Genomic DNA, 23,177 nt, shown 5'->3' with positions numbered 1-23,177 from the left:
CTGTGGTGGTCCTCATGAGAACCAGTTTCATCACAGCGCTTGATGGTTTTTGAGACTGCACTTGAAGAAACTTTCAACGTTTTTGAAATGTTCTGCATTGACTGACATTCATGTCCTAAAGTAATGATGGACTGTTGTTTCTCTTTGCATATTTGAGCTGTTCTTGCCCTAATATGGACTTGGTATTTCACTAAATAGGGCTATCTTCTGTATACCAACCCTATCTTGTCACAACACAACTGATTGTCTCAAACGCATTAAGGAAAGAGCACACCTGTTAATTGAAATGCATTCCAGGTGATTACATCATGAAGCTGGTTAAGAGAATGCCAATAGTGTGCAAAGCTGCCATCAAGGCAAAAGGTGACTACTTTGAAGAATCTAAAATCTAAAATATATTTTGATTTGTTGAATACTTTTTTGGTACCTACACTTTAAGTCGGAAGTTTACATACACCTCAGTCAAATACATTTAAACTCAGTTTTTCACAATTCCTGACATTAAATCCTAGCAAACATTCCCTGTCTTAGGTCAGTTAGGATCACCACTTTATTTTAAGAATGTGAAATGTCAGAATAATAGTAGAGATAATGATTTATTTCAGCTTTAATTTCTTTCATTACATTCCCAGAGGGTCAGAAGTTTACATACACTCAATTAGTATTTGGTACCATTGCCTTTAAATTTTTAACTTGGGTCAAACGTTTCGGGTAGCCTTCCACAAGTTAAGTTGGGTAAATTTTGACCCATTCCTTCTGACAGAGCTGGTGTAACTGAGTCAGGTTTGTAGGCCTCCTTGCACGCACATGCTTTTTAAGTTCAGCCTAAACATTTTCTATAGGATTGAGGTCAGGGCTTTGTGATGGCTATTCCAATACCTTGACTTTGTTGTCCTTAAGCCATTTTGCCACAACTTTGGAAGTATGCTTGGGGTCATTGTCCATTCGAAAGACCCATTTGCGACCAAGCTTTAACTTCCTGACTGATGTCTTGAGATGTTGCTTCAATATATCCACATAATTTTTCTTCCTCATGATGCCATCTATTTTGTGAAGTGCACCAGCCCCTCTTGCAGCAAAGCACCCGCACAACACGATGCTGCCACCCCCGTGCTTCATGGTTGGGATGATGTTCTTCGGCTTGCAAGCCTCCCCCTTTTTCCTCCAAACGGTCATTATGGCCAAACAGTTTCATCGGACCAGAGGACATTTCTCCAAAAAAGTATGATCTTCATCCCCATGTGCAGTTGCAAACCGTAGTCTGGCTTTTTTATGGCAGTTTTGGAGCAGTGGCTTCTTCCTTGCTGAGCGGCCTTTCAGGTTATGTCGATAAAGGACTCGTTTTACTGTGGATATAGATACTTTTGTATCTGTTTCCTCCAGCATCTTCACAAGGTCCTTTGCTGTTGTTCTGGGCTTGATTTGCACTTTTCGCACCAAAGTACATTCATCTCTAGGAGACAGAACACGTCTCCTTCCTGAGCGGTATGACGGCTGCGTGGTCCAATGGTGTTTATAGTTGCGTACTATTGTTTGTACAGATGAACATGGTACCTTCAGGCATTTGGAAATTGCTCCGAAGGATGAACCAGACTTGTGGAAGTCTACATTTTTTTTACGAGGTCTTGGCTGATTTCTTCAGATTTTCCCATGATGTCAAGCAAAGAAGCACTGAGTTTGAAGGTAGGCCTTGAAATACATCCACAGGTGCACCTCCAATTGACTCAAATTTTGTCAATTAGCCTATCAGAAGCTCCTAAAGCGATGACATCATTTTCTGGATTTTTTCAAGCTGTATAAAAAGGCACAATCAACTTAGTGTATATAAACTTCTGACCCACTGGAATTGTGATTCAGTGAATTATAAGTGAAATAATCTGTCTGTAAACAATTGTTGGAAAAATTGCTTGTGTCATGCACATAGTAGATGTCCTAACCAACTTGCCAAAACTATTGTTTGTTAACAAGAAATTTGTGGAGTGGTTGAAAAACGAGTATTAATGACTCCAGCCTAAGTGTATGTAAACTTCCGACTTGATTTGTTTAACACTTTTTTGGTTACTACATGATTCCATATGTGTTATTTCATAGTTTTGATTTCTTCACTATTATTCTACATGTAGAAAATAGTACAAATAAACAAAAACCCTAGAACAAGTAGGTGTTTCCAAACTTTTGACTTGTACTGTATATTTGCAAAAAAAATATATGAGGGATTGGAAGAGATGCAGACAATTACATTGATGGAAGCAACAATCTATCTGCAATATTAAAGCTTATCTACCCTTGAAATAAATAAAAATATGTTATATCCTCTGTCTGCACGCACACACACGTCCATGCTGACACAAAAGATAGTTTCACCTACCCATGGAGTGGTGCAGGGATTCACTGGTGCTGGGTCGGCTGCCGGAGCGGGTGGGGGGGCGGGAGCTGTAGCGGGACGGGGGCAGGCTGTCCTCGCTCCTCTGTCTGCTCAAGGGGTACCCTACCTCACCCCTGTCGCCCTCGCTGCCTCCTCGGAAGTCCCTACAAACCACACACAATCAATAACAACATCGGGGTAAGGACACTGGACTCAACTGATTGTCTTAGTATTAGACCATTTCACACCGAACAGGATACTGACCCCTCCTGTCTCAGCCTCCAGTATTTATGCTGCAGTAGTTTATGTGTCGGGGGGCTAGGGTCAGTTTGTTATATCTGGAGTACTTCTCCTGTCCTATCCGGTGTCCTGTGTGAATTTAAGTATGCCCTCTCTAATTCTCTCTTTCTCTCTTTCTTTCTCTCTCTCGGAGGACCTGAGCCATAGGACCATGCCTCAGGACTACCTGACATGATGACTCCTTGCTGTCCCCAGTCCACCTGGCCATGCTGCTGTTCCAGTTTCAACTGTTCTACCTGTGATTATTATTATTTGACCATGCTGGTCATTTATGAACATTTGAACATCTTGGCCATGTTCTGTTATAATCTCCACCCGCACAGCCAGAAGAGGACTGGCCACCCCACATAGCCTGGTTCCTCTCTAGGTTTCTTCCTAGGTTTTGGCCTTTCTAGGGAGTTTTTCCTAGCCACTGTGCTTCTACACCTGCATTGCTTGCTGTTTGGGGTTTTAGGCTGGGTTTCTGTACAGCACTTTGCGATATCAGCTGATGTACGAAGGGCTATATAAATAAATGTGATTTGATTTGATTTTGATTTGATACTGTCTTAGTCACACTTGGCCTTCTTCATTGGTTGAAATACCTCATGTTGTTATTATCTGCAGATCTTTTAGACAGAATATGTTGCAGCTGCTTTAACACCATTCTTATCCCCAGGTCTCTGTCCCTCCATACCGCAGGTGTCATTCATTATAATAACCTGATCCCAGATCCGCTGGTGCCGTCTTGCCTACTAGGAGTTGGATAACACAAACAGTTCTGGGACCAGGCTATTGTTACAACATTCAATTTAGAGAATCCCAAGAGTAACAGACAGTGTGTCTCTCAAGTGCTTTGGCTTACAACTGCTGGCCTAAGCCCTGATAATGCCCTGACAATAACAGTGTACCACTTGACCATACTTTCTCCTCTGATTTGTCATCGCTAGTCCTGGGAAGCACTGGCACTTAGGCCTGGAAACAATGGACTGACAGCATCCTAAACCTCCTAAACTCTAGCAGAGGCCATTGTTGTCGCTCGGCTGATTCAGCCAGTGATTCAGGTGCGGGTTATTCAGCGAGTCCAACGGGGGAACAATGGCGGTGCAGAACCTGAGCCCTGAGGACCTAGACATCCAGAAAGGGAGGTAAACATCCTGCTAGCCATTTGATTCAGGCTGGCTGACCTCCTTTTGGCACTGTTCACTGACTGGATTACCCCCACTATCATAACAACAGCCACACTGTCACGTCGGTATGAAGGATTGGGAGACAGGCGCAGGAATGCGTAATAGGGTTTTTTTATTTCCCAAATTACAGGACCCGATGCAGCTGCCGAAGTTGCGTCGTTGTCGGACGGGCCAGTTGCCACTGCCGTAGTCGCGCTGGCATCGGACGGACTAGTTGTGGCGACGTCGGACGGGCCAGTTGCCACTGCCGTAGTCGCGCTGGCATCGGACGGACTACTTGTGGCGACGTCGGACGGGCCAATTGCCACTGCCGTAGTCGCGCTGGCATGGGACGTGTGGCGACGTCGGACGGGCCAGTTGCCACTGCCGTAGTCACGCTGGCATCGGACGGACTAGTTGTGGCGACGTCGGACAGGCCAGTTGCCACTGCCGTAGTCGCGCTGGCATCGGATGGACTAGTTGTGGCGACGTCGGACGGGCCAGTTGCCACTGCCGTAGTCGCGCTGGCATCGGACGGACTAGTTGTGGCGACGTCGGACGGCCCAGTTGCCACTGCCGTAGTCGCGCTGGCATCGGACGGACTAGTGTGGCGACGTCGGACGGGCCAGTTGCCACTGCCGTAGTCGCGCTGGCATGGGACGTGTGGCGACGTCGGACGGGCCAGTTGCCACTGCCGTAGTCGCGCTGGCATCGGACGGCCCAGTTGCCACTGCCGTAATCGCGCTGGCATCGGACGGACTAGTTGTGGCGACGTCGGACGGGCCAGTTGCCACTGCCGTAGTCGCGCTGGCATCGAACGGACTAGTTGTGGCGACGTCGGACGGCCCAGTTGCCACTGCCGTAGTCGCGCTGGCATCGGACGGACTAGTTGTGGCGACGTCGGACGGGCCAGTTGCCACTGCCGTAGTCGCGCTGGCATCGGACGGACTAGTTGTGGCGACGTCGGACGGGCCAGTTGCCACTGCCGTAGTCGCGCTGGCATCGGACGGACTAGTTGTGGCGACGTCGGATGGGCCAGTTGCCACTGCCGTAGTCGCGCTGGCATCGGACGGACTAGTTGTGGCGACGTCGGACGGGCCAGTTGCAGCTGCTGAAGTTGCGGCGGTGCCGGACGGACCAGTCGCATCGTCGTCGGACGGGCCATTCCCGCTGTCTCCCATAATGGTAGATTATTCTGTCACGCTGGTATGACGGGATCGGGAGACAGGCGCAGGAATGCGTAATAGTTTTTTTCTCCCAAAAAATGCCATGTAAAGACCCAACAAACACTTATACAAAACACAGGGTTGAAACCCAAACAAAAGAGCGAGGAGTACCTCGAATAAATAACACAATGATTATCACATGTAGATAAACCAGAAGAAGGAGGAAGGTTGGGTGTCAGAGGGAGGGCTGGTGCAGAACTTCCACACAGGTCCATGACAATAAAAGAGTCACTGGTTACACCTCCTCTCCTGTGTTTCAGACCAGGCACTTTTTGACTTGAAGTCACGTACCTCGGGCCTAAAAAGAGTCCAGTTTGTTTAATGAGTTCAAGTGAACTCAAGTGAACTCAGTTACACAATGTTTGTTCATTCATAAAGAGATGCTAAAAAAAAAAGTATTATTCATACAAGGGCGTCATTGTAAATAAGAATTTGTTCTAAAACTGACTTGCTTAGTTAAATAAAGGTTTAAATAAAATAAAAATCAGATTGCAATAAAACTCCCATTCCACACACAATAAATGTCTCAGCAGACTTCACCTACAACTGATCACATAAACCTACACGGTATAAATCACACAACTGAGATGGGTAGTCCAATTGAAGATATGATTGGATCCGATCCTGGTTAATCTTGTGATATAATAATAATAATAATAATAATATAATATAATACACACTTTTAAATACAACAAAACAGACGACTTAAAGGAGCATTGGAACTGAGGGTTGAACACTTCCTAATTAGCACCACTGTCACAACCCTCATTTGTGCAGCTGACTGGTAGCTATTTAACAGGGGATTAAAAGGGGGAAGCGTGGCCTCCCGGGTGGTGCATCGCAGTGCTAGCTGTGCCACCAGAGATTCTGGATTCGAGCCCAGGCTCTGTCGCAGCCGGCCGCGACTGGGAGGCCCATGGGGCGGCGCACAATTGGCCCAGCGGCGTCCGGGTTAGGCCGGCAGTGATATCATCGTGCACTAGCGACTCCTGTGGCGGTCTGGGCGCAGTGCACGCTGACCAGGTCGCCAGGTGTACGGTGTTTCCTCCGACACATTGGTGCGGCTGGCTTCCGGGTTAGATGTGCGTTGTGTCAAGAAGCAGTGCGGCTAAGTTGGGTTGTGTTTCAGAGGACGCATGGCTCTCGAACTTCGCCTCTCCCGAGCCCGTACGGGAGTTGCAGCGATGAGACAAGACTGTAACGACTACCAATTGGATACCATGATATTGAGGAGAAAAAAAAAGAGGTAAACATTATTTAAATTTTTTTAAAGGCAGGGCCGTTACAGTTAGGCTGGAGTCACTGGTTACGGTTAGGATGGAGTCACTGGTTACAGTTTGGCTGGAGTCACTGGTTACAGTTTGGCTGGAGTCACTGGTTACAGTAAGGCTGGAGTCATTGGTTACAGTTAGGCTGGAGTCATTGGTTACAGTTAGGCTGGAGTCATTGGTTACAGTTAGGCTGGAGTCATTGGTTACAGTTAGGCTGGAGTCATTGGTTACAGTTAGGCTGGAGTCATTGGTTACAGTTAGGCTGGAGTCATTGGTTACAGTTAGGCTGGAGTCATTGGTTACAGTTAGGCTGGAGTCATTGGTTACAGTTAGGCTGGAGTCATTGGTTACAGTTAGGCTGGAGTCACTGGTTACAGTTAGGCTGGAGTCATTGGTTACGGTTTGGCTGGAGTCATTGGTTACGGTTTGGCTGGAGTCATTGGTTACGGTTAGGCTGGAGTCATTGGTTACGGTTAGGCTGGAGTCATTGGTTACGGTTAGGCTGGAGTCATTGGTTACAGTTAGGCTGGAGTCATTGGTTACAGTTAGGCTGGAGTCATTGGTTACAGTTAGGCTGGAGTCATTGGTTACAGTTAGGCTGGAGTCATTGGTTACAGTTTGGCTGGAGTCATTGGTTACAGTTAGGCTGGAGTCACTGGTTACAGTTAGGCTGGAGTCACTGGTTACAGTTAGGCTGGAGTCACTGGTTACAGTTAGGCTGGAGTCATTGGTTACGGTTTGGCTGGAGTCATTGGTTACGGTTAGGCTGGAGTCATTGGTTACAGTTAGGCTGGAGTCATTGGTTACAGTTAGGCTGGAGTCATTGGTTACAGTTTGGCTGGAGTCATTGGTTACAGTTTGGCTGGAGTCATTGGTTACAGTTAGGCTGGAGTCATTGGTTACAGTTAGGCTGGAGTCATTGGTTACAGTTTGGCTGGAGTCATTGGTTACAGTTAGGCTGGAGTCATCGCAGCTAAAAGGTGGCACAACCAGTTATTGAGTGTAAAAGGGGCAATTACTTTGTCACACAGGGGCACTGGGTGCTGTTTAACTTTGAAATAAGTAGGGCATTGCTTTATCTAATATAATATTTTGGTTTAAGATCTGATAATTATTCAGTATCAAAAATATGCAAAAGTAGAAGAAAAAAAAAAATCTGAAAAGGGGGCCAATAGTTTTTTTTTACAGCACTGTAGGCAACTTATGAATGTGTCATAAACACTTTTAGCATGTCCCTCCCTGGATGTTGCCTAACATTCGATTGGTCCTCTTTGTATTTTCATGGCCCCCTTCTAAGCACTTTCTTAGTTGGTGCCATTCTTTGTACTTTCACTGACAGATAAATGTCAGTCCTATTTTAAACACTTGGCTAATTCACTGTTCCTAAAGCAGAGAATACACTTGGCTGGAGCAGTGTACTGGCACTTTGCTGCTATAGTTGTTAACACTTGGCTGGAGCAGTGTACTGGCACTTTGCTGCTATAGTTGTTAACACTTGGCTGGAGCAGTGTACTGGCACTTTGCTGCTATAGTTGTTAACACTTGGCTGGAGCAGTGTACTGGCACTTTGCTGCTATAGTTGTTAACACTTGGCTGGAGCAGTGTACTGGCACTTTGCTGCTATAGTTGTTAACCTGTCCGTCACTGTTTTTGGGTCATTCGTTTGTTCTTAGGATGGCCTCATGGAATGCTTAACAAAAGCCCCAAATATTATTTCTCACCCCCGGGTATTGTCTGACACCATTCTGATGTTCTGAGGGACACCAAAACATTAGTTATCCACTGTGGTATTGTCTGACACCACTGACGTTCTGAGGGACACCAAAACATTAGTTATCCACTTTGGTATTGTCTGACACCACTCTGACGTTCTGAGTGACACCAAAACATTAGTTATCACCTCCGGGTATTGTCTGACACCACTGATGTTCTGAGGGACACCAAAACATTATGCTGTAACTCCCTATTCCCTGGGTACTGGCAAATACTGTATTGACCACAGGGTCGATGGCATCCGATACTAAGAGCCTCTAGTCCAGAACGCATTGCTCCATGTTGTACGTATACAGTATATGTGTGTGTGTGTGTGTGTGTACTACTTGCATGATGTGTGTGTTTCGGTGGGAGATGGGGGTCACGGGTCGCTGCAGGGGTTCATCGACACTCCGTCCAAGAGGAGCTGCCGATCTCCTCTTCACCCTCGTCGCCATGTTGGTCATGATCTGGACACACACACAATTCAAATCACACACCAACGGCAATGTGCCAAACACACATCATGTTCCCACAGGACACTAACTGGTCCCAGATCTGTTCAGTGTAGCATTGTGTGTGTGTGTGTGTGTGTCTCTCACCCCCAGGTACTCTGTGGTTAGTAGTGTCTCTCCGGACAACTCTCTGGGCTGCAGCTGAAGCACTTCCTCTTTGTCCAGGTCCGTCTCTATCGCGTCTTCCTGTTAACAAACACAGGACATTTTCCTCATTTTACTGAAGAGAAAAGGAATTGATCCCAACCCTGATAGAGCCACACCAGGGTTGTGTTCATTTGGCACCAAACATAAGAAAACAGACTGAAACAGGGGCGGACTACCTGGACTAGTCCAATAAGAGACAGTCATTTTCATTTTACGTTGCAAAACGTTTTCTGTTGCATGCCCTAATGAATATGACCCATCTGAGAATAGCATGACATAAGATTGTACTGGGAGAGGAGTGAAGTCTGTGAGATAGCGGTGAGACCATGGAGAGAGGAGTGAAGTCTGTGAGATAGCGGTGAGACCATGGAGAGAGGAGTGAAGTCTGTGGGATAGCTGTGAGACCATGGAGAGAGGAGTGAAGTCTGTGAGATAGCGGTGAGACCATGGAGAGAGGAGTGAAGTCTGTGGGATAGCGGTGAGACCATGGAGAGAGGAGTGAAGTCTGTGAGATAGCGGTGAGACCATGGAGAGAGGAGTGAAGTCTGTGGGATAGCGGTGAGACCATGGAGAGAGGAGTGAAGTCTGTCAGATAGCTGTGAGACCATGGAGAGAGGAGTGAAGTCTGTGGGATAGCGGTGAGACCATGGAGAGAGGAGTGAAGTCTGTCAGTTAGCTGTGAGACCATGGAGAGAGGAGTGAAGTCTGTGAGATAGCGGTGAGACCATGGAGAGAGGAGTGAAGTCTGTGAGATAGCGGTGAGACCATGGAGAGAGGAGTGAAGTCTGTGAGATAGCGGTGAGACCATGGAGAGAGGAGTGAAGTCTGTGAGATAGCGGTGAGACCATGGAGAGAGGAGTGAAGTCTGTGAGATAGCGGTGAGACCATGGAGAGAGGAGTGAAGTCTGTGAGATAGCGGTGAGACCATGGAGAGAGGAGTGAAGTCTGTGAGATAGCGGTGAGACCATGGAGAGAGGAGTGAAGTCTGTGAGATAGCGGTGAGACCATGGAGAGAGGAGTGAAGTCTGTGAGATAGCGGTGAGACCATGGAGAGAGGAGTGAAGTCTGTGAGATAGCGGTGAGACCATGGAGAGAGGAGTGAAGTCTGTGAGATAGCGGTGAGACCATGGAGAGAGGAGTGAAGTCTGTGAGATAGCGGTGAGACCATGGAGAGAGGAGTGAAGTCTGTGAGATAGCGGTGAGACCATGGAGAGAGGAGTGAAGTCTGTGAGATAGCGGTGAGACCATGGAGAGAGGAGTGAAGTCTGTGAGATAGCGGTGAGACCATGGAGAGAGGAGTGAAGTCTGTGAGATAGCGGTGAGACCATGGAGAGAGGAGTGAAGTCTGTGAGATAGCGGTGAGACCATGGAGAGAGGAGTGAAGTCTGTGAGATAGCGGTGAGACCATGGAGAGAGGAGTGAAGTCTGTGAGATAGCGGTGAGACCATGGAGAGAGGAGTGAAGTCTGTGAGATAGCGGTGAGACCATGGAGAGAGGAGTGAAGTCTGTGAGATAGCGGTGAGACCATGGAGAGAGGAGTGAAGTCTGTGAGATAGCGGTGAGACCATGGAGAGAGGAGTGAAGTCTGTGAGATAGCGGTGAGACCATGGAGAGAGGAGTGAAGTCTGTGAGATAGCGGTGAGACCATGGAGAGAGGAGTGAAGTCTGTGAGATAGCGGTGAGACCATGGAGAGAGGAGTGAAGTCTGTGAGATAGCGGTGAGACCATGGAGAGAGGAGTGAAGTCTGTCAGATAGCTGTGAGACCATGGAGAGAGGAGTGAAGTCTGTCAGATAGCTGTGAGACCATGGAGAGAGGAGTGAAGTCTGTGAGATAGCGAACAGTGTGGCCGTTTCTCCCTTTACGGGGGAAAGTACGTGATCGTGCCGATAACACCAACAATGAAACCATTCTATTATAAGCAACACTATTATTCTAGGTTATTAGGGACATTTTCTAGAATGGCATCCCATTTGGCACGATAGGGTGGTTTCACTTTGTACTGATCTCACTTGTCAATGGAAGGAAGTACAGCGTTTCACATATTTGCTCGTAGAGGGTCAGCGAATGGGGGCACATACTCACACACATACTCACACACACACAAACACAAACACACACTCTCAAACCCAGCATGCACCTGGGTGACCCCGGGTCCCAAGGCTGTGGCCCTTATATCTGATAGCTCACTTTCCCAGAGAATCCAACCTGGCAGCCCCATCAGACAGCACACGGGTGGGAGACACCCAATATCTGTGTTACGCTGGAGAAGATGTCAAATATAGTATGTTTTATCATTGATCCCCCCCTCCCTCTCTTTTCATATCTCATTTTTTGGGGGATGTGTTCCTGAGGTTGGAATGTGTATGTGTGTGGTTCAAAGGACCCTGGGATGGTTAGACAAATTGCGAGTGTGTAAGTGTGTCAGGGTTAGTAGGAGTGTGTGTGTGTGTGTCAGGGTTAGTAGGAGTGTGTGTGTGTGTGTCAGGGTTAGTAGGAGTGTGTGTGTGTGTGTGTCAGGGTTAGTAGGAGTGTGTGTGTGTGTGTGTGTCAGGGTTAGTAGGAGTGTGTGTGTGTGTGTGTGTGTGTGTCAGGGTTAGTAGGAGTGTGTGTGTGTGTGTGTGTGTGTGTCAGGGTTAGTAGGAGTGTGTGTGTGTGTGTGTGTGTGTGTGTGTGTCAGGGTTAGTAGGAGTGTGTGTGTGTGTGTGTGTGTGTGTGTGTGTGTGTGTGTGTGTGTGTGTGTCAGGGTTAGTAGGAGTGTGTGTGTGTGTCAGGGTTAGTAGGAGTGTGTGTGTGTGTGTGTGTCAGGGTTAGTAGGAGTGTGTGTGTGTGTGTCAGGGTTAGTAGGAGTGTGTGTGTGTGTCAGGGTTAGTAGGAGTGTGTGTGTGTGTCAGGGTTAGTAGGAGTGTGTGTGTGTGTGTGTGTGTGTGTGTCAGGGTTAGTAGGAGTGTGTGTGTGTGTGTCAGGGTTAGTAGGAGTGTGTGTGTGTGTGTGTGTCAGGGTTAGTAGGAGTGTGTGTGTGTGTCAGGGTTAGTAGGAGTGTGTGTGTGTGTCAGGGTTAGTAGGAGTGTGTGTGTGTGTCAGGGTTAGTAGGAGTGTGTGTGTGTGTCAGGGTTAGTAGGAGTGTGTGTGTGTGTGTGTGTGTGTGTCAGGGTTAGTAGGAGTGTGTGTGTGTGTGTCAGGGTTAGTAGGAGTGTGTGTGTGTGTGTGTGTCAGGGTTAGTAGGAGTGTGTGTGTGTGTCAGGGTTAGTAGGAGTGTGTGTGTGTGTCAGGGTTAGTAGGAGTGTGTGTGTGTGTGTGTGTGTGTGTCAGGGTTAGTAGGAGTGTGTGTGTGTGTGTCAGGGTTAGTAGGAGTGTGTGTGTGTGTGTGTGTCAGGGTTAGTAGGAGTGTGTGTGTGTGTCAGGGTTAGTAGGAGTGTGTGTGTGTGTCAGGGTTAGTAGGAGTGTGTGTGTGTGTCAGGGTTAGTAGGAGTGTGTGTGTGTGTCAGGGTTAGTAGGAGTGTGTGTGTGTGTCAGGGTTAGTAGGAGTGTGTGTGTGGCAGCCGGCAGGGTCAATAAATAGGTAGGTAGGTATGTAAATACTTTTTTGTCCCACTGTATGTATGTATGTATGTATGTGTAATGTAATGTAAGTGTCTTGTTAGTTAAAGGATCCAGTGACCCCCAGTCCGGCTGTGTGTGTGTGTGTGTGTGTGTGTGTGTGTGTGTGTGTGTGTGTGTGTGTGTGTATGTATGTATGTATGCTTGTATGTATGTATGTCCCATCTGTGTATGTATGTCCCATCTCTAGCGGACAGAGGCAATGCGTCTTTGGACATTTGCGTGTGTCCAGAACATGGTCAACATGGCAATGAGGGTGAGATGACGGGCTTACCTCATCATCGTCATCCTCCTCTTCGTCATCAGACTCTGGTCCCTCTTCTGTCACCTCCCCTGGTTAGAAAAGAGACACGTCAGGTCAGCTCACAAAGGTGAGAGGTCAAATAGAACATGAAGAAACCACAGCTTGTACATCCAGTGGCCTCCAACAGAAGAGGTTATGTAGGTGGGATTGTGTATACTTAAGCAATAAGGCACAAAGGGGGTGTCTCAGTACTGAATTTCCGCGACAATATTTTTTATACATTTGCAAAAACTTCTAAAAAAACAGTTTTTGCTTTGTCATTATGGGGTATTGTGTGTAAATTGATGAGGGGATTTTAAATTTATTTTTAGAATAAGGCTAGAATTAAAAATATGGAAAATATGAATGGGTGTACATGTAATTCCAAATGTATATATATAGTGTAGGTGCGTGTCAATATGTGCCAATGCAGGGCTGTGTGCATACATGATGAAATGGACTACTTCTATGGGTCGATACCTCTGTTGTGTGTGTGTGACTGACCTGAGTTGAGCTGTTTGATAATAAACTCAATCTGCCTGTTGAGCTCCGGGTTCTCCTCTTTACTGTAGCAGTGAAGAATCTCCTCCATACTCTACACACACACACACACACACTTTGTCATTTAGCAGATGCTGTTATTCAGAGTGACTAATAGTAGTGAGTGCATACTTTTTTGTACTGGCCCACATAGGAATTGAACCCACAACCCTTGCGTTACAAGCGCTATGCTTTAGCAACTGAGCCACACACACGGAAATCAATCACCAACAATGTTAATCACTTAAGCCCTTGACACACACACACACACACACACACACACACACACACACACACACACACACACACACACACACACACACACACACACACACACACACACACACACACACACTAACCATCTCCTTGGCTTCCTCTCGCACTGCATGAATACACAGGATGCTATAAAGGGTTCCGTTCACGTACGGACGAATCTGTAAAAACATACACAAGCCCTGTAAAGTACACGTTCACGTACGGCTGCAGAACTTGCTTACAGGGGTGTGGTGTCAAAAAAGCAGAGCATCTCTTAATTACAGACAGACCTTTCCCCATCTTTATAACCTTTGCTTGTTTGATGGCTCTGCGGAGGTCGTAGCGGGACTTGTTGTACTTGTTCCTGTCTTCAGCCGTAGCCTCAGGGTTTGTCTGCGTTAGCTCTGTGTGCGGTAGCCCTGTCCCTTTAGCTTAGCACCAACCTCTTGTGTTAATCAAGGGCTTTTGATTGGGGAAGCAGTGACCCTTGACTGTGGGGACAACGTCAGCGATGCATTTCCTTATGAAGCCGGTGACGGAGGTGGTTAGCTCATCAATGCTATCGACGCTAGCAAAGCAGTCTTGTAGCATAGCCTCCGATACTTAGGACCATTTCTCAACTGAACACAGCACGGGTACTTCCTGATTACGTTTCTGCTTGTAAACAGGAAGCAGGACTATAGGGTCATGATCTGCTTTTCTGAAGGGAGGGTGGGGGCGAGGGAGGTATGCTTGCTTGTGGGTAGAGTATAAGTGGTCTAGGACTCTATCGCCCCTAGTGGTGAAGGATAAGTGTTGATGGAAGTTGGGCATCACATGTCTTAATGATGCAGAATTAAAATCACAGGAAACCAGGAAAGCAGCCTCCTGGTTTCCGGCTTGTTTATAGCCTCGTACATTAAGTACCAGCTTGTTGTTTTTATTGTCCTGAGGTAGAACATATACAGCAGACACGATAACAGGTCGGCATTTGACCATCAGTTATTCCAAGATGGGTGAACAATAGGTCGAGACTTCCACTGCGCTAGAGTCTGCACACCATTTGCTGTTGATGACGAGAGGCATACCCCTCCCCCTCTCGATTTCCCTCAACCCAATGTCCTGTCTGCTCGGTGAATGAAGAATCCATCAAGTTGGATAGAAAATCAAATCAAATTTATTTATATAGCCCTTCGTACATCAGCTGATATCTCAAAGTGCTGTACAGAAACCCAGCCTAAAACCCCAAACAGCAAGCAATGCAGGTGTAGAAGCACGGTGGCTAGGAAAAACTCCCTAGAAAGGCCAAAACCTAGGAAGAAACCTAGAGAGGAACCAGGCTATGTGGGGTGGCCAATCCTCTTCTGGCTGTGCCGGGTGGAGATTATAACAGAACATGGCCAAGATGTTCAAATGTTCATAAATGACCAGCATGGTCCAATAATAATAAGGCAGAACAGTTGAAACTAGAGTAGCAGCACGGCCAGGTGGACTGGGGACAGTAAGGAGTCATCATGTCAGGTAGTCCTGAGGCATGGTCCTAGCAAACATATAGCCATGTTTCAGAAAAGCAGAGAATATTGCAGTTACAAGAATCTGCGGTCGGAGGTCATTCATGTTATTACCAAGAGACTGTGTACATTGGCAAATAGAATGGAGGGAAGAGGTGGCCGGTTTTCCCTTCGCCTTAATCTCGACAGGACATCCCCTCTCCTGCCTCTTTATCGGTGGCATTTCCTCTTGGATAGCCCGAGAATTTGATCAGAATTACGCAAAGAGCCCAGGGCAGATGAGTCTAAGTTTAAGCCACAATTGAGATTAGTAACTGCCGATCTGATGTTCAAAAGTTCTTATCGATCATAATAATCATTGCGGATACATAACCGCTGAAAGAATCACAAAATAGCAAAGTTGGAGCAGAGCTCACAAGACGGCAGCAATAGAGTAGGCTTGGGCGATATACTGTATACCAAGGTATTTGGAAATAACCACGGGATGGTTTTTTAATACCATTCAATTTATTTGAAGTTTTTCCCAATACATTTTTATATTTGTAACTATTTTATACATGCAGTGGGGCAAAAAAAATAATTGTCAGCCACCAATTGTGCAAGTTCTCCCACTTAAAAGGATGAGAGAGGCCTGTAATTTTCATCATAGTTGCACTTCAACTATGACAGACAAAATGAAAACAAAATCCAGAAAATCACATTGTAGGATTTTTTTGATTATTTTATTTTCCCCTCATTTTGTCTGTCATAGTTGAAGTGTACCTATGATGAAAATTACAGGCCTCTCTCATCTTTTTAAGTAGGAGAACTTGCACAATTGGTGGCTGACTAAATACTTGTTTGTACCACTGTAAATACCTGCAGTTAACTTGTGCAATGTGTTAGAAGATAAAGCAGATCGTCTTCTAATTTCATCTGTCATGTTATTTTATGTTATGTTATGAAGCTTACCGCAGTTCCCCAGAACATTTGAGTCAGTCATGTGTTTGTTTGTAAATAGCACAATGGGAGAAAGCTGTGTATTTTAAGGCGTTGTGTTTTATAAGTCAACAGTATTTTTTTTGCTTCAATAGAGAGTGATCAGGGACGTGCAACTATAGTTTTCCTTCACAGAAAATACATTAGTGCAACACATTTAGACAGGAAATAGCTTAATTTTCATCAGATGACAACAGAAGTGCTATGCTATTTTGTCACAGTTGCTCCTGCTATGCCCTCTGGTGTTCACCCGGTGTCTTCTTGACCTGCAGTTACTCCCCCTGTACACTCTCCCTCCCTCTCCCTCTCTGTGTGATTGTGTGGTTGGAGACAAGTGTGCTGGAGTCAGAGCAGATCCCTACCAGCTGCAACTCGTTCCATAATAAAGACCTCTACAAATACTCAGTCCTGCCACTTCCACTCTGCCAGATTGTAATCTCTGCTCAGTCAGTTCATGAGTCTAGCCATTTATGATTATTCAAGATCATGTTACTCTGCTGTGCCTGTTTCCCTGCCTGACACTGTTTATCCTCTCATTGCAGTTACTGCTCTGTCTCTGTCTCCTGTTCCACATCTCACCACACAACTACCTTGCTCTGGATTTTACTCACCACCACTACCTTGGATTCCCCTCAGGACCTGTTTACCCTGTTCTACTCAGCCAACTCCAACCTCGGTCTCCACATCTCACCACCACTACCTTGGATTCCCCTCATGACCTGTTTACCCTGTTCTACTCAGCCAACACCAACCTCGGTCTCCACATCTCACCACCACTACCTTGGATTCCCCTCATGACCTGTTTACCCTGTTCTACTCAGCCAACTCCAACCTCGGTCTCCACATCTTGTTTTTCTGCAACTCATCCAAGCTTCCCTGGATCTGCACTCCATATCTCTCTGTGTAACAATATATATTTTCATTAATTCATCCTTGTTTCCTCATCTGAGTCTGCTCTTGACTTCCCCTGTGTCGCTCCACTTAACATATTTGGCTGGTAGCCACACAAGTGAATGAGCTTACAATGAAAAAGCATGGTATTTTTTGCAAAAACGATGCATGGCCATCATATTGCTAATGTTTATCATAGAAAAAATGTAGCCAGCTACATTTCCTAATGTATGGCTTAAAATTAATCTAGCATTTTACAAGAGAAATGCAGGCTGGCTACACCTTCACAAGTACCAGAGAAAAGTAGCTACACATCAGTCAGAGCGCTGTCTACTGATAGAGTTCCCTTTTTTGAATTCTCATCCGAGTGGAAAAGTGCAATTGAAGCACAATATTAGTCTGATGTCGAGAAGAAATTACAATAACAAGACCTTTACATCTGTGTTTACAAAACGCATTAAGAGATTTCTAAAGCTTTTTATATATGAAAAATATATTTAAAAAATGAATAATTCTGCGTTAACGCAGAGGACGCTACGTTTAACTAACGTTTGCTAGTTATCTAAGTAAATTGCTGAATTAATAAGGTGACAGGACATCATATTGTGTAAGTTTTCTGCCGTGTTTGAGAAGTCAAAGCCCATTGGATGAGTTATCCGTACAGCTGCCACTCTTTTGATTTCCTTGAGTTTTTTTGCCGCTCTTTTCTCAGCCATCTGCTCCTCCCCCCTCTTCTCCAAGCAGACAGGCCCGTTACCCTAGCGACTCCAGATTCCACACAGACAGTGTGTAACCATGCTGCTTCAGAGACAGTACTGATCTTACTTTAGACAAGCATGCGTCAAAACTTGGTTCATTTGCACAATGTCGCTCGTTCACATTCACTTGGAAATGTCCAAACTCACCAAAAATGACATTCGGTAGCTCCTACCTATATATGTATAACTTTATGAGCTGGACTGCCTGTCTTTGCATTTTGTTAGCATATTTCGCTAGCAGCCTCCATGGAAATTAATTATTACCTGTGCTAATTTAGTTAGCATACTGGTAAGAGACGTTAAAAATGATGAATTCTGCATTAACGCGGACCCTCAATTTAAATTTGCTAGTTATCTAAGCAAATTACTGAATTAATAAGGTGTTTTTGGCACCCCCTTGTGTACTAAGGCAGTAATACAGTAAATCCCGGGATGAGTGAAGGACTGTATGAGATATGAACATCTGGATACAGCTCAACCCTACCATACAGTACGCCACCATCACGCCAGCAAGCAGATTAGTGATCTGCTGGGACTGGTGCAGATTAACAGATTTACAGATTAACCTCTCTCTGTGTGTGTGTTTTATATGTGAGTAGTTTGTGTACATTCACAACTGCGGGTGTCTGTCTGTGTGTGTGTGGGTGTGTGAGAGTTGTGTGTGTAAGTGCATGTGTGTGTCCATGAAAGTGTGTGTGTGTTACCTCGTGGTTCTCGTGTCCCAGAAGGTCAGTCAGAACCTTCAGCACGTATTTAGGGTTCTCAGCACACTTCCTCTTACCTGGAACAAAAAGACAAGTCATCACGACAGAGATACACACGGGTTATGGTTCGATACGGGTCTGAAAGAACAAGAAGATAAGTAAATCATGACAGAGATACGGGTTAGGGTCAGATACGGGTCTGAAAGAACAAGAAGCTTTCATTCTGCTCTCCCCATCTAACTCAATTTGATTTGAATCAATCCCTTCAATTGGCATTTAACATTAGACCCAGGGCCAGAAGTCTATACAAGGCCTAGGGACAATGTATTTTATATAACCAGGTAAGTTGACTGAGAACACATTCTCATTTACAACAACGACCTGGGGAATAGTTACAGGGGAGAGGAGGAAGGGGGATTAATGAGCCAATTGTAAACTGTAGATGATTAGGTGGTCGTGATGGTATGAGAGCCAGATTGAGAATTTAGCCAGGACACCAGTGTTAACACACCTACTCTTACAATAAGTGCCATGGGATCTTTAGTGACCACAGAGAGTCAGGACACCCGTTTAACGTCCCATCTGAAAGATGGCACCCTACACAGGGCAATGTCCCCAATTACTGCCCTGGGGGCATTGGGATATATTTTTTTTAGACCAGAGGAAAGAGTGCCCCCTACTGGCCCTCCAACAGCATCTGGTCTCCCATCCAGGGACCAACCCTGCTTAGCTTCATAAGCAAGCCAGCAGTGGGATGCAGGTTGGTATGCGAAGACACTCCTTTGATGAGTCGTGAGTAGAAGTAAATGGTCCTGTGTGGCTCAATTGGTAGAGCATGGACTCTTGCAACGCCAAGGTGTAGTGGGTTTGATTTCTGCTTTTGGGTCAACCATAGTACGAGTCCCATACGGAAAAATGAATGGACGTATAACTGTAAATGGCTTTTTGATAAAATCCTCTGCTGAATAGCAGATAATATGATGTTTATTGTAATAGGTCATTTGAGATCTAACTAGCTAACTCATTCTAATTCTGTGGGAGATAGAGGGAAGGGATCACTGCCCATACCTAACTCTTTAGCCAAGGTGCATGAATGAAAGAGATGCACCAGTATTTTCGTATACATTTTACCCAGTAGTACTGAGCCAAAAGACATCTAGCTTGCTAGATGTCACCGAAATGGTGAGAGGCTGAAGCTCATTGGCTAGTCTTCGAATAGCTAGGAACTCATTGGCTGGCCCAAATTGGGGGAAAATGTAAGGAAAATGTCACAGCTTCCAGAAAAAAACCCAGTCTCTTTCAAACTAGGGATTTCGTGGCTTAGTTGAGGCAAAACAATAATTCTGCTAACCGATTATACATGTTTGGACATTACATATTGACACATCCAGCACAAAGCGGGAGAATGTCTTTAAAGAGCAAACTGAAGTGAAGAGGAATTTCAGCAACTCTTGGGAGGACGGTGGAAGTTGATCATATTCCTATAAAAAGATGCTGAATTTCCAGTTCACTTCAGACAACTGATGTGGACTGTGTTAGTGTTCCTTGTATAGGTGGTGTGGGAGCCCACGTCCCAAAATACTTTTGGTTTCAACTGAGGGCTGTTCAACTGTTTATTGTTTTGGGTGCTTTTGTGCCGCGGATGGAAAATAATCGGAGGGAAACACTGGACTGAGGGAAATGTAGCCTGATCCCAGATCTGTTTTGGCACAAATAGATCTGGGACCAGGCTAATGGACTGTGCCATCAGGTGGATGTCGTACTAGGTATGGGTGGTACCAGGTGATGGGTGGTACCAGGTGATGAGTGGTACCAGGTGATGATAGGCTACCTCTGGTGCGTAGACATAGGTTCATGAGCAGGGCCACAGCGTACTCCAGAGTGTAGTCAGACAGACAGTCAGAGTCCTGCAGCTCATCTACCAGCCAGTCAATGAGACCGTCCTCTATCATGGCTGACTGCTGGCTCCTCCTAGAGCGCGCACACGCACACACACACACACACACACACACACACACATACACACACACACACACACATATATAAAAACACACCGGCGCTTGCACGCACACACATGGATGTGTACACAAAACTCCCATGTTCGCACGCACAAACAGACGCACATATGCAGACGCACAGAAACAAGCAAACAGAGAGGAACAAAGACCACAGGGTTAGGCCCGGACACCACTAGGTGTTGCACAACGGAAAGAAACAGAAAGAAACACAGCCCACGGGGTTAGACCGGGAAACCACTAGCTGTTGCAATTTGTTTTGTTGCCTTTATAAGCTTGTGTTTCAAACCAATAGTTTTCTGATTAACCAAAAAAAAAAGTGGAGACACCGGGATATCACATTCTCTAGTCTACTAGGGCTGATTGTGGATAGTTAACCAGGGAGGTAGTGTGACTGTGGATGCAGAGTGGTAGTGTGACTGTGGATACAGAGTGGTAGTGTGACTGTGGATACAGAGTGGTAGTGTGACTGTGGATGCAGAGTGGTAGTGTGACTGTGGATGCAGAGTGGTAGTGTGACTGTGGATACAGAGTGGTAGTGTGACTGTGGATACAGAGTGGTAGTGTGACTGTGGATGCAGAGTGGTAGTGTGACTGTGGATACAGAGCGGTAGTGTGACTGTGGATACAGAGCCATAGTGTGACTGTGGATACAGAGCGGTAGTGTGACTGTGAATACAGAGCGGTAGTGTGACTGTGGATACTGAGTGGCAGTGTGACTGTGGATACTGAGTGGCAGTGTGACTGTGGATACAGAGCGGTAGTGTGACTGTGGATGCAGAGCCGTAGTGTGACTGTGGATACAGAGTGGTAGTGTGACTGTGGATGCAGAGTGGTAGTGTGACTGTGGATGCAGAGTGGTAGTGTGACTGTGGATGCAGAGTAGTAGTGTGACTGTGGATGCAGAGTGGTAGTGTGACTGTGGATGCAGAGCCGTAGTGTGACTGTGGATACAGAGTGGTAGTGTGACTGTGGATACAGAGCGGTAGTGTAACTGTGGATGCAGAGTGGTAGTGTGACTGTGGATACAGAGCGGTAGTGTGACTGTGGATACAGAGCCGTAGTGTGACTGTGGATACAGAGCGGTAGTGTGACTGTGGATACAGAGCCATAGTGTGACTGTGGATACAGAGCGGTAGTGTGACTGTGAATACAGAGCGGTAGTGTGACTGTGGATACTGAGTGGCAGTGTGACTGTGGATACTGAGTGGCAGTGTGACTGTGGATACAGAGCGGTAGTGTGACTGTGGATGCAGAGCGGTAGTGTGACTGTGGATGCAGAGCGGTAGGTAGTATGCCTGGTATAAGATTGTCATATCATAATATAGGTTAGTATAATTCAACACCACACCAGGATGCTAAACAATACAGCACAATAACATACAGGTTAGCGGTCCAAATGGTGTGTGTGTGTGTGTGTGTGTGTGCGCACATGTGCATGCACACGTGTGAGGAAGTGAGTGGGAGTGGGTTTGAGGAAGTGAGTGAGTGAGAGTGTGTTTGAGGAAGTGAGTGAATGAGAGTGGGTTTGAGGAAGTGAGTGAGTGAGAGTGTGTTTGAGGAAGTGAGTGAATGAGAGTGTGTTTGAGGAAGTGAGTGAATGAGAGTGTGTTTGAGGAAATGAGTGAGTGAATGAGAGTGTGTTTGAGGAAATGAGTGAGTGAATGAGAGTGTGTTTGAGGAAATGAGTGAGTGAATGAGAGTGTATTTGAGGAAATGAGTGAGTGAATGAGAGTGTATTTGAGGAAGTGAGTGAATGAGAGTGTGTTTGAGGAAGTGAGTGAATGAGAGTGTGTTTGAGGAAGTGAGTGAATGAGAGTGTGTTTGAGGAAGTGAGTGAATGAGAGTCTAGGACAAAAACAGTTTTTACCCCCAAGCCATAAGACTCCTAAACAGGTAATCAAATGGCTACCTGGACTATTTGCATTGTGTGTCTCCCCAACCCCTCTTTTTACGCTGCTGCTACTCTCTGTTTATCATATATGCATAGTCATTTTAACTATACAATCACGTACATACTACCTCAATTGGGCCGACCAACCAGTGTTCCAGCACATTGGCTAACCGGGTTATCTGCATTGTGTCCCGCCACCCGCCAACCCCTCCTTTATGCTACTGCTACTCTCTGTTCATCATATATGCGTAGTCACTTTAACCATATCTACATGTACATACTACCTCAATCAGCCTGACTAACCGGTGTCTGTATGTAGCCTCGCTACTTTTATAGCCTCACTACTGTATATAGCCTGTCTTTTTATTTCTTTACCTACCTATTGTTCACCTAATACCTTTGTTGCACTATTGGTTAGAGCCTGTAAGTAAGCAATTCACTGTAAGGTCTACCTACACCTGTTGTATTCGGCGCACGTGACAAATAAACTTTTATTTGATTTGAGTGTGTTTGAGGAAGTGAGTGGGAGTGTTTTTAAGGAAGTGAGTGGGAGTGTTTTTGAGGAAGTGAGTGGGAGTGTTTTTGAGGAAGTGAGTGGGAGTTTGTTTCAGGAAGTGAGTGTACCTGAGGCTGAGTTTCTGCAGGGCTCCCAGGACATTCTCTCTGCTCACAGAGTCCTTCTCCTCTGTCCTTATAGACTCAATGAGCAGCCTCAACAAAGACGGGACCTGGGACAGGTACACACGACCTAGAACACAACATACACACACACACACAACACAACCAGGGGTCACCACCATCGACCGAGGATTATAGCCTGGAATCCATGCTTCAAAATCACCATTTGCTTCATGGTGAAATCCCTGAGCAGTTTCCTTCCTCTCCGGCAACTGAGTTAGGAAGGACGCCTGTATATCTCCACCTGTTGTCCGCGTATGTGACAAATAACATTTGACTGGATTTAATGTGTACACCCAGTCACTACAAACATTTATCAATCGGTGCACTTCTTTAAAAAATGTATTGAAAAAACAATTCCAGGGGGT

The 23,177-nt window shown here is 45.9% G+C and overlaps 1 protein-coding gene across 2 annotated transcripts in view; it reads right to left on the bottom strand.

Moving 5' to 3' along the window:
- The window catches only part of armc9 (armadillo repeat containing 9), a 102,008-nt gene that overhangs the window by 34,044 nt on the left and 44,787 nt on the right, over positions 1 to 23,177 (bottom strand). For both annotated transcript variants that reach the window (XM_031822345.1, XM_031822346.1), the window contains 9 exons: positions 22,756 to 22,879; positions 20,054 to 20,193; positions 18,223 to 18,299; positions 13,506 to 13,580; positions 13,111 to 13,201; positions 12,598 to 12,656; positions 8,665 to 8,763; positions 8,414 to 8,532; positions 2,369 to 2,529 (listed from right to left, as the gene is read on the bottom strand). In XM_031822345.1, coding sequence (XP_031678205.1) covers positions 2,369 to 2,529; positions 8,414 to 8,532; positions 8,665 to 8,763; positions 12,598 to 12,656; positions 13,111 to 13,201; positions 13,506 to 13,580; positions 18,223 to 18,299; positions 20,054 to 20,193; positions 22,756 to 22,879 — 945 coding nt within the window. The remainder of the gene's footprint in view (positions 1 to 2,368; positions 2,530 to 8,413; positions 8,533 to 8,664; positions 8,764 to 12,597; positions 12,657 to 13,110; positions 13,202 to 13,505; positions 13,581 to 18,222; positions 18,300 to 20,053; positions 20,194 to 22,755; positions 22,880 to 23,177) is intronic.

Source organism: Oncorhynchus kisutch, linkage group LG4 (assembly GCF_002021735.2).
Source record: "Oncorhynchus kisutch isolate 150728-3 linkage group LG4, Okis_V2, whole genome shotgun sequence".
In the NCBI taxonomy this organism is placed as follows: domain Eukaryota; kingdom Metazoa; phylum Chordata; class Actinopteri; order Salmoniformes; family Salmonidae; genus Oncorhynchus; species Oncorhynchus kisutch.
This window is presented reverse-complemented; position numbering and strand designations above follow the sequence as displayed.